The sequence below is a fragment of the Anomaloglossus baeobatrachus genome, chromosome 4 (assembly GCF_048569485.1).
Source record: "Anomaloglossus baeobatrachus isolate aAnoBae1 chromosome 4, aAnoBae1.hap1, whole genome shotgun sequence".
In the NCBI taxonomy this organism is placed as follows: Eukaryota; Metazoa; Chordata; class Amphibia; order Anura; family Aromobatidae; genus Anomaloglossus; species Anomaloglossus baeobatrachus.
Window position 1 is genome coordinate 388,928,143 of NC_134356.1, and position 14,619 is coordinate 388,942,761.

At 42.8% G+C, this 14,619-nt stretch overlaps 1 protein-coding gene across 2 annotated transcripts in view; it reads right to left on the minus strand.

Annotated features, from left to right (window-relative positions):
- Window positions 1-4,493: 4,493 nt before the first annotated feature.
- The window catches only part of ELAPOR2 (endosome-lysosome associated apoptosis and autophagy regulator family member 2), a 236,079-nt gene continuing 225,953 nt past the window's right edge, over window positions 4,494-14,619 (minus strand). For both annotated transcript variants that reach the window (XM_075345231.1, XM_075345232.1), the window contains exon 22: window positions 4,494-10,978. In XM_075345231.1, the coding sequence (XP_075201346.1) occupies window positions 10,919-10,978 (60 nt within the window). In that variant the 3' untranslated portion in view covers window positions 4,494-10,918. The remainder of the gene's footprint in view (window positions 10,979-14,619) is intronic.

Sequence of the window (14,619 nt, forward strand, 5' to 3'; positions counted from 1 at the left end):
CCCTTGGCGGTGGCACTTATCTGGAATGGTTGGGCTGTTGCCTTCAATCGGGACTTAATGAATGAACCCCTGAGGTCCAGACAGCAATCAGTTAATTTTACTAGTGTGGTGGCTTCTAGCCTAGTTCGGAGTCTGAGTACCCTGCCTGGTGCTCAGGTATCCAGTTGGCTCCCCGGTTCGGTTCCGGCGGGCCACTACCCTGTCCCCGTCCCTTACGGTTCCACCGGTCATCTTCCCAGTCTCCTGCAGGTGGCCACTACCATCTGCCTCCTTGCCAATGGTGACTGGGCTCCAACCCAGCCACCGGAGTAGTCTTTGGCAGGCCTGAGCACAGGTCTGCTTCTGGACTTGAACTTGACTCCAACTCTCTCTCCTCACAACTCCAACTCCAACTGCTCTGTTTCTCCCGCCTCCAGGCCTGTGAACTCCTCGGTGGGTAGAGCCAACTGCCTGGCTCCACCCCCCTGGTGTGGACATCAAACCTGGAGGGTGGTGACAAGGCTTTTAGTTTGACTGCTGTTACCTAACTGGGAAGGGGGGTGGTGTGTAGTGTTGTTGTGTCTACCTGGGATGACCTGGATAGTCCAGGGCGTCACATCACCTTCTGCAGCTCCTGGGCTGCATTCTATGAAGGTGCACCTTGGCCCTGACTCCCCTTCCAGACCCCAAAAATAACTTTAGAAAACTTGGCCGTTAAGTATGTTAATTACTTGTGTGAGTCAGATGGGCGGGCTCATTTTCTGCTCCTGTCCCCCCTCCTGCCGCTGATCACCATCCTCCTTTCTTAGTTGATGCGATGACGCCTCTGTCATCATCCTCATCGCATTTTCAAATCTCGTGCCTCTGCAGTTAGGTCGGCTTGCGCAGGCGCAGTTCGTTCTGCCATATCACGGGCAGAGCAGATAACATAGCTGCCCGCGCTCGCACCGGTGAGCTAATGGGCAGGACAGGAGCAGAAAATGAGCCTGCCCATCTGGCCCACACAGGTAATTAGCATACCTAACGGCCAAGTTTTCAAAAGGTCTGGAAGGGGAGTCAGGTCCAAGGTGCACCTTCATAGAAAGCAGCCCAGGAGCTGCAGAAGGCGATTATTTTAGTTTAATAGGTAAAAATCTGCTAACAGGTTCTTTTTAAACTGTGGAGGTTATCTTTCTTTAATTTTCCATTCTTTCTCTTCTCATTTTCCCTCTTTGAGGTCTGTGTTTGTATGGTAAATAATAAGAGACACAGTTTAAGGAATCAGTTAACTCTTTAAGACTATTATTCTTGACTACACGATAAGAGAGATAGGTATTGCTTAGTGTGCAGAGGCTTGCCTAAAATAATACACTTTACCAAGTTCTTAGCCTTGTAGGAAGCTTAGGGTGGGTTCACATCTGTGTTTGGAAATTTAATGTGACTGTTCTGTTCTAGGGTCAGACAAATGTAATACATGTGCAAAACAGATTGTTGACATAACTGATGCAAAGAGAAGCAGAAGGGTGCAGCTGATTATTACCGCTGTACAGAGCAGTGCTGATTCTCTGTCCCTAAGGGGACTAGTAAAGACAGTAAAAAGTTTTTAAAAACATGAAGGAAAACAATTAAAATCACTGCCATTTCAAATAAAAAAAATGTAAAAAATATACATATATGATATCGCTGTGTTAAAAAATGTCCAATCTATCAAAATATAGAATAAATTAACAAAGTGGCGAGGCTCAATCCTCGGTTCCATTAAGAGGAGGGACGGATTTGTTGCGAGCTGGGCTTTTAAAATAAATTCATCTGATCGGTAAACAGCATAATGAAACAAAATTCAAAACGGCAGAATTATATTTTTTTGATTGCTGCAAAATTGCAATAAAATGCAATAAGAGGTTATCAAGCCATTGCATCTACCCAATGGACCCTGGACGAAGGTGCGTGCTGAAACACGTGTAGGCCGTCCTGTGCACCCGACTGGTCTCCAACAAACACATCAGGTAGCTATACCTCTAATATTGTATTTTGTATTTTTTCTTTGAATCGGTCTGACAATCTCCTCTGATAGGGGAATCTTGTATATGTAATGATATACCTGTGTGGAGTATTATTCGTCCATCCATGTGTGGGTGTTTTTCTGTCAGACAGTCTATTTATTTGATGTACAGAGGTTTATACCTTAAGGCTACTTTACACACTGCGATATCGGTCCCGATATCGCTAGTGTGGGTACCCACCCCCATCTGTTGCGCGACACGGGCAAATCGCTGCCCGTGCCGCACAACATTGCGCAGACCCGTCACACATACTTACCTGCCCGGCGACGTTGCTGTGACCGGCGAACCGCCTCCTTTCTAAGGGGGCGGGCCGTGCGGCGTTACAGCGATGTCACTGAGCGGCCGCCCAATAGCAGCGGAGGGGCGGAGCTGAGCGGGATGTAACATCCCGCCCACCTCCTTCCTTCCACATTGCGGCCGGGAGGCAGGTAAGGAGAGCTTCCTCGTTCCTACGGCGTCACACGGAGCGATGTGTGCTGCCGCAGGAGCGACGAACTACATCGTTACTGCTGCAGTAACGATAATTGAGAATGGACCCCCATGTCACCGATGAGCGATTTTGCACGTTTTTGCAACGATGCAAAATCGCTCATCGGTGTCACACGCAGCAACATCGCTAATGCTGCCGGATGTGCGTCACAAATTCCGTGACCCCAACGACTCCGCATTAGCGATGTCGCAGCGTGTAAAGCCCCCTTAAGTAAATACGAGATACAATAAGAAATTATTTGGTCAATCTATTACTTTATAATTGGATGACTAGATGTTGGGTGCCTTAATTATGTTTTTAATGAAATTATGGTGTTGGATTCCTCAATAATTGTTCAATAAAATATAAATTTTTGCATATTACATGGACGTTTTGGTCGTTTCTTTCTCCCCTTTTCTTGTCAAATAGTAAACAATTGTCCATAATATAGTGCTTTATGTTCCACATGACTATTATTGTGATTATATATTATGAACCATTAATATTGGATATGCATAATTAATCATGTGGAAATACTAGGGATGATCGAATACCTCAAATATTCGGCTACGCCCATATTCGCCGAATAGATCGCCGCTATTTGACTATTTATGAATATTCGATGCGCAATGTAAGTCTATGGGAAACCCAATTAGTTGCTGAATAGCAACTATATGGGCTTCCCATAGACTTACATTGAGCATCGAATATTCGCATAGCGGCGACCTATTCGTCGGATATTTGCAAAGCCGAATATTGCCGAATATTTGTGACATTCGATCATTCCTAGGAAACAAGTTTGGTCATCAGTGTTTTTATATCTACCCAAAGTGGTATCATTAAAAATGTCACCTCACGGTGCAAAAAATAAGCCATCACTCAGCCCCAAATCCTGAAAAATGAGAACATTATGGGTCTCAGAAAACATATTTTTTTGTTTTTTTCAAATTTCTAAATTTTTTTACACCACTTAAATAAAAAAAAAAACTATAAGTGTTTGGAATTAACAAACTCGTACTGACCTGGATAATCATAATGCCAGGTCAGTTTTACCATTTAGTGAACATGGTAAATAAAAAGAAGCAAAGAATCATTGTGGAATTGTACTTTTTTTGCAATTTCACTGCATTTGGAATTTTTTTCCCATTCTCTAGTGCTCTATATAGTAAAATGAATGGTTTCATTCAAAACTACAACTTGGCCCGCAAAACACAAACTATCACTATATTGATGAAAATAATAAAGTTATGGCTCTTGGAAGAAGGGGATAAAAAAACTAAAGGGCAAAAAAAAAAGTGACTATGGCGTGAAGGGGTGAAGCCTTTAAAGAAGTGGTTCACTCCTTTTCATTACTGGCCACATGGATATTATGTCGAGAAACAAGTTTTCTCTCAAATACCTTGTGTTGCCAATAGTGCCTGTGAGCGGCACTATTGCGGTCCACTAACCCCTGGGCTTCGTGACCTCTGATGTCCGGTGATGTAACGTCAACTGAAGCTGGCCCCAGTCTTCCTGAGTGACTGGGCTGTTTCACCACTCATCACAGCCCAGCGTCACAGCCCACTATCTCCCTGCTCCCTCCTTTTTCACTGCAGAGCGCACAAGCAGGAGACACGCTGGGCTGTGATGAGCGGTAAAACGCAGCCCACAGCCCAGTCACAGCCCACAGGAAGTTGACGTGACAACACCGGACATCAGAGGTCACGGAGCCCGGGGATCACGTGATGGAGATGAGCAGACCGCAATAGTGCCACTCACAGACACTATTGGCAACACAAGGTATTTGAGAGAAACCCTGTTTCTCAACATAATGTGGCCAGGAATGAAAAGAAGTGAGCCACCTCTTTAAGGATAGAATCACAAAGGAAATAATGCTACAGAAAGCCAAATCCCATTGAAGAAATGCCAGATAGAAATGCTTGCAGTTGTTGCAGTTTTAGAAAAACAGATTCGTAGACACACGGACATAAAAACAATGTTGGCTATAAAATTATCACAACAACTAGACAACCAAAGGCTTTTTATTAAACAATATGTCAGCACTGATGAAGCAAATATGCCATATATAATATGTCGCACAGGACAAACCTCTAAAAATAAATATCCTTTACAATGGATAAAAATGACAAACAATGTAAAAGAACACATTACATTCAACAAACAAATTCAAGTGGGAGAAATATTTATTGTGGTGAGAGCAATAAATTAACTTTGAAACAAGAAAAAAGTGATTTATATAAAATGATAGGATCTTTAACAATATATCATGAACATATGATTAGAAAAACACAAAACTAAAATCCACTCCATAACAAAGTGTGCACCAACTAAAACACAAAGTTTTTATTTACATACTGTATATTTAAGCTGTAATTACTCCCTAGATAAATAGGAAGGCAAAAAAGAAAGCTAACTAATGACGATTGACATATCCTCCTGAAAAATCCTAAATCTGTGATATTTGTATCTTAAGCTGACCGATTTATGTCTACCAAACCCATCGATTTCAGGCTGACGCCCTCCTGATGGCAAATGTCAGTGGAGAGAAGGAGGGTACAGTTGGATCTCAAGCTCACTGCCACCTTTCCATTCAAAACACATGAATGCTCGGTCCACCTGAGTGTGCGCAGGTATTGGGGACGGGAGAGGTAACTTTCAGTACATCTGAAGTATAAGGCTAGTTTTTGTGTTAGTAAAAAGGTTGTATTCACACTGATGTCAACATATGGAAAGACAGTTGCAATGTAATAAATGGCAAAACTGATCCTCAATTTACATCAATTGTGGTTTTAGTCTCCCGTAAAGAACAATAGTAGAAATCTAGATTTAACCAGCGACTTCTATAGTGCTGGATTCTAGTGTGATTTGGTGCAATTTTGTTTGCTAAAATTCAAGCACTTTTTACCAATCATCAGATCTGTCATTTACTAGCGCTACATGATTGTATGGCATCTTCAGCCAGTGTGAAGACAGGCTTTGTGGTATTCCAGGTATAGCAGCTGGTATCTGGAACATTGTATGTAAAACTCCTATTCAAAAGGTATAAGAAGAATATGTTCCAAAATACAAAAGTATCAAGACTTACATTTTCTTTCTAATCCAGGACTGCTATTATGGGTAAACTATGTCTTAATGCATTTATGAAAGTACAAGGCACTAGCTCATGGGAAATCCTTTAAATTGAGTAGAGGGCAGTTACGGCAATCTTAGACTGCAATGCATGTATGATTATGCATTTATAGTAACATACAGGGCTGACTTTGTGGTCCAGGGTTCAGAGCAGCTTCTTTTGCACATTATTCATATATAGGATATTGTGTGAATATGACATACTATCTATTTAATCAGTGCTACAGTTAGGGCTCAATAGTACAGTTTCAGATCCCCTGGATAAATGATGACCTACATACATTGATTAATGGAGGAATAGAATGTAAACATAGAACATTGTAATAAAAAAGCATGTTGAAAGCATGTATGATCCACATCAACGTTGGGCAGCTGGGCTTTGCTAGTATCATTTGTTGATGTTGCTTCAATTACGGTAAAGAAAAAAGGTCTACATAGAAATCATGGTGTCCCATAGCAAGGGTTCTTAATAGGACCCACTCCTCCTCAGACCTTCCCTAATTGTTGGATCAGCGGATTGTGATAGGAGGGATCATGATGCACATATAGTAGGATGCTTCCCACACTCTCCGTAAGATTTAATGCTCCCATTGATCCCTAAACAATATGCTGGACCCCACAGTCCTATACACATATTACAATGCCACACAGTGACCTGACAGAAAAAAAAGAACTCACCACGCCACTGTTCACCATGGCAAAGTGCCTCAGTCTGTGCACGGTTGCAGCAGGTGCGACGAAGTAACGGCTTTGTTAGAGTCAGTGCTCAGTTGTACAAGGTGAATGGTGGCACAGGGAAGGGTATGGGGCCACTTGGTATCTGGCCCCCCTGCACTCAGGTCCCATAGCGGTCCCATGATCTGCCGCTATGGGTGTTGCACTTTTGTCCTTAGCAAAAAGAATGGAAATATCCAATACCCATAATTTGGGCCCTTTCTCAGCTCAATATTTACTCACTACATTCTTTGAAATGGGATAACTTCCGAACTGACAAAATGTCCATTATAGACACCAGTTTAACCCCTTTTCCATTAATGCTTGTCTATTTTTTCCTCCCCTTTTTCCAAGAGCCATACCTTTTATATATTGCCATCCACATAGATATATGAGGGCCTGTTACTGTCTGGGATGACTTGTCGTTTGGAATGATACCATTCATTTTACTATAAAATGTAATGAAAAAGAGAAACAGAAAATTCAACCATGGTGAAATTTCTGTAAAAAAAAAAAAAAAAAAAAAAAAAAAGCAATTCTACAATTGTTTTTTTGAGGGGATTTGTTCATTGTGTTCTAAAAATTACGAGGTTACACAATTCTCCAGGTCAGTACAATTTCGGCAATACCAAATTTGTATTGTTTTATCTTCAGAGGAGAAAAAAACCAAAACAGATATTTGCAAAAAAAATTGCTTGTGTCGCCATTTTCCGAGACACCATAGCGCTTTCCTTTTTCAGCCGATGGAGCTACTTCAGGGCTGGTCTTTTCCAGGGAAGCTCAGCTCCATTCACTGCTGTTAAGGGTCACCCTTCTTCAAAGATGGAGAATCTACATTGGCCGAGAACGGTGTGCCCAATGTCAAGAAGGGGTTAAAAGCATGCTAGTCTAATGTCGAACAAAATCTGTGTGTGCAAATCCACCCTTATAAACTATGCAGAGTAAAATAAAGGTATGGAGTATGTACTATCAGTACTATTTCCATAGTAAACCATTTGTGAGTGACTAGTAGGACAGCTGGTGACGATATATAGTACCGTATTTTTCGGACTATAAGACGCACTTTTTTCCCCCAAATGTTGGGGGAAAGTGGGGGGTGCGTCTTATAGTCTGAATGTAGGGCTGCGGGGAATGAGGGTGCTGCAGTGGAGCGGGTCATCGGGGGCACGAGCATGCTGCAGCAGCGCCTGCCGTGACTACATGGGCCCGCTCATTACATATGCACGCCCATCTTCCTGCCCATCTCTCAGCACTGAAGCCGGCGCTGACAGGTGGGCGGGAAGATGGGCGGGGGATGCGCGCTTACTAAACAGCCGGCTGCATGATCATCCCTGGCAACTACATCCTGGAGTGATCATGTGTGGCTGTATTCACTGCTCCCCATGCACCATCATCAGCGCGGGGTGCAGTGAATCAGTACACTCACCGTTACCCTGCAGCACCACGATGTCTTCCTGTATGCCGGCCCTGGCTGTGTGGAGACTAGCGGTGCTTACAGTGATGACGTCATCGCTGTGCGCACGTGTCCACAAGCAGCTGCCGTCAGCAGACAGGAGGACATCGCGGTGCTGCAGGGATCGTGGCCGGCTCTACACAGCGCTTCCGGCACAGACAGGAGGAGGAGCGATGCTGCAGGGAGTGAGGAAAGGTGAGTATAAACGTTTATTTTTTTTGTGTTGTGTGCCATGGATGCAGGACATATAGCAGGATGGGGGTATATGAGCAGGATGGGGGTATATGAGCAGGATGGGAGTATATGAGCACAATGGGGGTATATGAGCAGGATGGGGGTATATGAGCAGGATGGGGGTATATGAGCAGGATGATGGCATATAGCAGGATGATGGCATATAGCAGGATGGGGGTATATGAGCAGGATGGGGGTATATGAGCAGGATGGGGGTATATGAGCAGGATGGGGGTACATAGCAGGACAGGATGTGACCATATGCCAGGATGGGGTATATAGCAGGATGGGAGCACATACCAGGATGGAAGTATATAGCAAGATGGGGCTATACCAGGATGAGGGATATATATATATATATATAAGGCACGAGGATCATTACCAGGATGGGGCACCTTAGTAGAGAATTTGGGGAGATTACCCCCATAATAGTGTTAGCAGCAGATCCTCGCCCCATAAGTGTGTCATGACCACATATTTTTTGATTAAAATTTTAATTTTCCTATTTTCCTTCTCTAAAACCAGGGTGCGTCTTATGGTCTGGTGCGTCTTATAGTCCGAAAAATACAGTATATGGATTGATAGGAAATGATCTCAACTTACAACAAGCCTCACTTCCAATTTATAACATTCTCTCCCAACATAAGAACCTGCCATGGCTGCCATCAATCATTTTTAAAAACCCCATATAACCCCATTTCCCTTCTCCCATATTTCCTATTACGTTAGGCTCAGTGCAAACTTATTCTGCTAGGCAGATAAACAAGAATTTCTCTTTATATAGTGAAGGGTCACATTCCAGCAAGCACAAATTTTGGTAACTATTTCTTTGGAACTTTTGCATAAAATGAATATACATGTCAATCAATATTTTATGCAAAATATTTTGTACATAAGATATCAGGGTTTTACAGTATAAAGCAAAATTAATGAGATTTCTGAGATCTCATGCACACACTGCTGTTTTTTTTTTTCCGCATGTAGTTTGAGCCCTGCTGCTTTTTTGCCAAGTCGTAGCATTTCAGTTCTTTCAGTGTTTTTACAGTGCTTTTCACCCATTAAAACAAATGAGTAGAAAACCCTGCAAAAAACACGAATTAATACAAAATGCAAGTATTGTATGCAGCATTTTCCTAACACCACCATGGTTTTTGGTGCAGAAAAAACTTGCAAAAATGTGAGGTGTAATACGCCCTTACAGTTTATACTATTAACTGAGAAAACATCTTAGAGATTCACTTCAATGGAGTCTCAAGTACAGACACATCCACCAGAAAGGAGCGTTGCCGCTCATGGATATACATAAAAGCAGGCCCATTTTTCTAACCCCGTACCAATCCAGAGGTTTTTTTTTTTGTTTTTTTTTTTCATTTTGTCACCGGTGTGGTATCACTACTGCATTTTCCATACACCTAGCAATATACTAATCAGCCGCCATCTTCTGGTTTTCCCAATGCTGCTCTGCCCCTGTTCCACCATCATGTGACCGCAAGTCAGAACTAATGGTCACAAGTTCTCCATACGTCTATCTTCTGGTTCTTGCTTTCATAGACTTACAATGATAAGTGACCTCCGGCTCACATAGCAAACACCGGCTCCGGCTCACATCACAAACCTAAAAAAAAAAAACAAAAAAAACGACACCAAGAACAGAACAGAAAAAGACGGCGGCTGGTAAGAATATTATTAAAGGCGCGGAACTTACATTAGTGATACTACTCCGGAGATGAAATAACAAAACAATACCAGAATGGTGCTTTAAGGCTAGGGTCACAAGAGCGTATAAAAATAATCAGTCCCATTCTCATCTAGAAAAGTGTTTGTATGCAATCCATTTTTTTACTCAGTAGCTATTAATTTTTTACAGGACCATTAACAGTTTCCCATCTTACAGAACTGTAATGTATCCATAAATAATGGATGCCATACTGATTGTCCATATGGCATTTGATTTTGATTTTTTTTTTGCACTCTATTGAAGTCAAATTGCAGCTTGTTGTGTTTTTTTTTCTCATGCTGAATACAGCTGGAAAAAAAAGCAGATCTGCACTGTTATATTGAATAGCACTGGTCCGAGTGCTATCCCTATGCACTAGCCCAATTTACATGCTCTTGTGAGCCAGCTCTAAAAATGCAATACAGCATTGGAGCAAAACAACCCCAACAAATTCAGGCTCTCATCTAGAGAATTGGCTGTTGACCAACTATATTCCCATTGTTCCTCTGGAAACCAAATTATATAGAAGGGGTCTTCAATGATCCTATTATTGATAGCCTATTTTGAGAATGGGCCATCAATATGATATCTGTGGAGGTCTGGCTCTCCGCATTTCCGATCACCAGCTGTTTGGCCACGGTGCTTGATTAAAGCATGTGTGGACTTTTCATTATTCTTAACCCTCAATCTACCTGCATGTCATATTAGTGGTTGTTTCCCCCTAACTGTTCTTATTAATATTGTGAGAAAGATTATTTTTCTAACTTCCTTCTTTTACAGTTACAAATTTATATTTGTTTTCCCCTGTGTTTATGCTTAGATTTAAAACAAATATGTGGAAAAAGACATTTTTCACTTGAAAAGAATTGTTTCTATGCAGCAAGTGTCAGGAGGTGAGAGGATAACAGAGGACACAACATGCCCAAGAAACGCACAACAGGCTGAACGTCTTCAGCATCACTTCGCTCGTCCTGAGTTGAACTTGGTTTCTAAGCTTCCACATATTCCATTTTTGGCAAAATACTCTGTCAGGTAATAAGGCAGCCAAGATTGTTACTGTGTTGTGATATTTCAGTGCCTCTTTTATCTTCATTGGTACCGTAGATTGAATTCTTTTTATGATATGTTTGTTTTTCCTAAAAAAAATTGTTTTTCACAGTCTAAAAGGCAATGTTTGGGCTTCATATATTCTGTGGCCGTGAGGATTTCAGCTGCACCGATTCAAAACAGTGTTCTTTCTCCTGTAACAAAAAAGGATTGACTAATTACTTAAATTAAACAATTAATAACTTTAATTTCTTAGATTGCTTACATTTCAATTGGCTACTTCTGTTCATATTCCCTAATCATACTCCTTCTGAGGAACCTTTTGTGTGAACCAGAGGTCTTTATGGAAGAGCTGATCCCAGTGTTGTCCACTTAGCCATCTGTTAGGAGATGGACATACTGCCCCTCTCCCCCTTGAAGACACTAATGTTATTGTTATGATGTAAATTGTAATATGTATTATGCCGTATGTCAGGCTCGGACTGGCCGACTGCAGAACAGGAGAATCCTCCGGTGGCTCCTTTGTCACTTATCCCCCAAACATGGTCAGTTGTTGGCATAATACACTTGTTTCATTATGTACAGACAAAGGAAGCATCTAACCATTCATTTTTCAAAGAACCCAGTATATTATTATATAGATGCATAGGTACATTTGTAAATGTAATATTTAAAGGTAGTTGATTAGTCAGCCTCCAGAGTCAATGTTACTGATGGGCTCCTGCCGCTCCAGTCTGACATTGTCTTACGTTATTGTGCAATATGAATTGTGTTGTGATGTAGTGTAATGTTTTGCACTGTACTGGTGAAGCTGTGTTCTGCCATAAACAGGCAGTGAGTAGGGTAACAAGGAGTTAATGGTTCGGATTAGCCAAGAGTGGGAGGGGCTTTAGTGCAGGGACACTGCAGAGTTTCCTGTGAGAACCTCACATAGAGCCTAGCATTACAGAGAAGCAGTCTGGTTAGTGGCAACCAGCATGACATGGGTGTCTTTAGAGTGAGTGGAGACCAAGGATGTGTTGTTACCGAGATCCAGAATATAGAGAGAGTTACCAAGTTGCAGAGTGGTCTTGTGCTGTTTTGTGTCATTTAGATTGTTGATGACAGTGAAGGATAGAAAAGTGATGCTGACGCTACCTTGTTTGGGAGATTAAGAATAACATATCATTGACGGTGACCATTATTTCATCATAGAAGTAAAGTAATAACATATAAATAGTATCGGGTTTTTATCCTGTATATCTGTATTGTTTTATTTCCTGTTATAATATTGGGGGGTGCTACTGCTATGGACAATAAGAAACACGCTGCCACTTTAAGAGACAGAAACCTCCCCGTGTTGAGGGGTAATGGAATGTTCTGCTCCCCCTGCAGAAAGTGTGCTAATGGACAGCCCAAGTGCAAGAAGAGAAGTGAGTTTCTGTTTTGATTTTAGAAGCGTGTGAAGGAACACACAGCCGGTGTGTCTCGGAGGATTGGAGTTTTTCTTCTGAATCGAGAGAGAGAATCACATATCCCAGGGAACCAGCGAGTAATCGGACACAAGAAGAAGATTTTGATCTCCTTAACCCGGCCCAGGAGACGTGCGCACCTTCAGATGAGACTGTTGTTGGGGGCCCCCGGGACTCGATCCACGTCCCCAGCATCACTGAGTTGAATATTGTGGACATACTAGGGGCTAAAGTAGGCTTCAGTAGGTAGAACACGGCATCCGTGTGGCCCGTTTAGCAGAGGCCAGAGAGGTTACGTGCAGAGTAGCATTGTACCTGACTGTTTTTGTGTTTCTTGAACCTGTAATAGTTGGAGCACCGTGCTATTGAGCGGACCAGCTAGAGAATACAAAAGTGTTGTTAAATCAGGTTTTGCCACTGTTTACCCTGTGCCTGAACCTGCCTTCTCCATATCTTTCCCCGCCTGTTAATAAATACACCCTTGCCGCTCGCATCTCGTCTTGTGTACTGTAACCTACTCTGCACTGCGGTGGTCCTCTCGGCCATCGCTTCAATAACATAATCTGTATTATTGTCACCAACTGTGCATTCCCCAACCTCATGCTCAAAGTAGCAACTGCTAAATCTGTATAAAATGAATAAACTGTTGTTGGTGCAATTGCCGCTGTTTCCTTATTTCCTGCGCCGCTGCATCCTTGTATCTGTTTACACATCCATTAATCTGAAAGGCTGACATGTAAGGCTACATTTCTTCTGCATGAGAAATGAAGGGCCAGACATAGCATCTCCTACTGACAACATGCCAATCAGCAGATTGCAATCTGGTTTACAATTAAAAAGGAGATGTGGAGATGTGCTTGTTACTGTATTAGCACATATGACATCTAAGCAGAGATACAAACCCGTACCTTCAAATTTTGCAGTATATTTTTGCAAAATTCATTATCTTCTTTAGGCCTCCGACACACATCCGTGCCGCCAGTACGTGTTTGGTACGTTTTTGCACGTACCGGCGGCACGAAGACACGTAGACCAATGCTACCCTATGGTAGCAGGCACACACACGTAAAAACACACGGAACGTGTGTCCGTGTCGTTTGTACGTGTGTGCGTTTTCCAACACGCTCGACATGTCCGTTTTTCGCCAGCATCACGCAGGCACGGACCCGCTCAAGTCAAAGGGTCTGTGCCTGCACGGACGGCACACGTAGCATGTCCGTGTGCTACACGTACCATCCGTGTGCGTTTTTTAGTGAGCGATGTCGGTCAATCTATTTTTTATGTGGTTGTCAGTCAATATCCCTTTTCTTCTGTGGTTGTCAGTCAATATCCCTTTGTCGGTAAGTCTGTATCTCCCCCTGTCTCATACTTACCGATCCCCGATCACCAGCGCGGCGAAGAACAGCTGTGCAAAAGATAACTATTTAACTATTTTGAAAATGCCAGTCGCTCATTATTCAATCTACTATTCCCTGCTTCCTCCACTCACCGGCGCCTATGATTGGTTGCAGTCAGACACGCCCCCACGCTGAGTGACAGCTGTCTCACTGCAACCAATCACAGCAGCCGGTGGGCGTGTCTATATTGTGCTGTAAAATAAATAATTAAATAATTAAAAAAAACGGTGTGCGGTCCCCCTCAATTTTGATACCAGCCATGGTAAAGTCACACGGCTGAATGCTGGTATTCTCAGGATGGTGAGCCCCACATTATGGGGAGCTCACCACCCTAACAATATCAGCCAGCAGCCGCCCGGAAAAGCTGCATCCATTAGATGTGACATTTCCGTGACTCTACCCGACTCTTCCCGAATTGCCCTGGTGCGATGGCAATCTGGGTAATAAGGAGCTAATGGCAGCAGCCCATAGCTGCCACTAAGTCCTAGGTTAAACATGGCAGTCGTCTCTCCAAGATAACTTCCATGTTCAACCTGCTATTAAAATTAAATAAACACACACATTCAAAAAATCCTTTATTTATAATAATTAAAACAAACACCCTTGTTCACCAATTTAATAAAACAAAAAAACCCATCCAGGTCCACCAAAATCCATAGATGTCCCACGATGCTCTCAGCTCTGCTACATGAAGGGGACAGGAGCGGCCACACACAATGACCGCTCTCTATCACCTCCAAGCAGCAACTGAAGTGAGCGGTGCGATCACCGATGACGTCAGTCAGGTTACTCGCGGCCACCACTGGATCCTCCACCTGTGACAGCGAGTCGCCCAAGTGACTGAAGTGAGCTGCGCGATCAGCGAAGAAGAAGTCACAGGTGAGTTGTGGTGTCGGATGGGTGACTCCAGCTAGCTTTGGGTAACCTGGGTGACGGCAGTGCTAATGTCGCCGCTAACTTCAGTTACTCAGGGGATTAGCGGACACC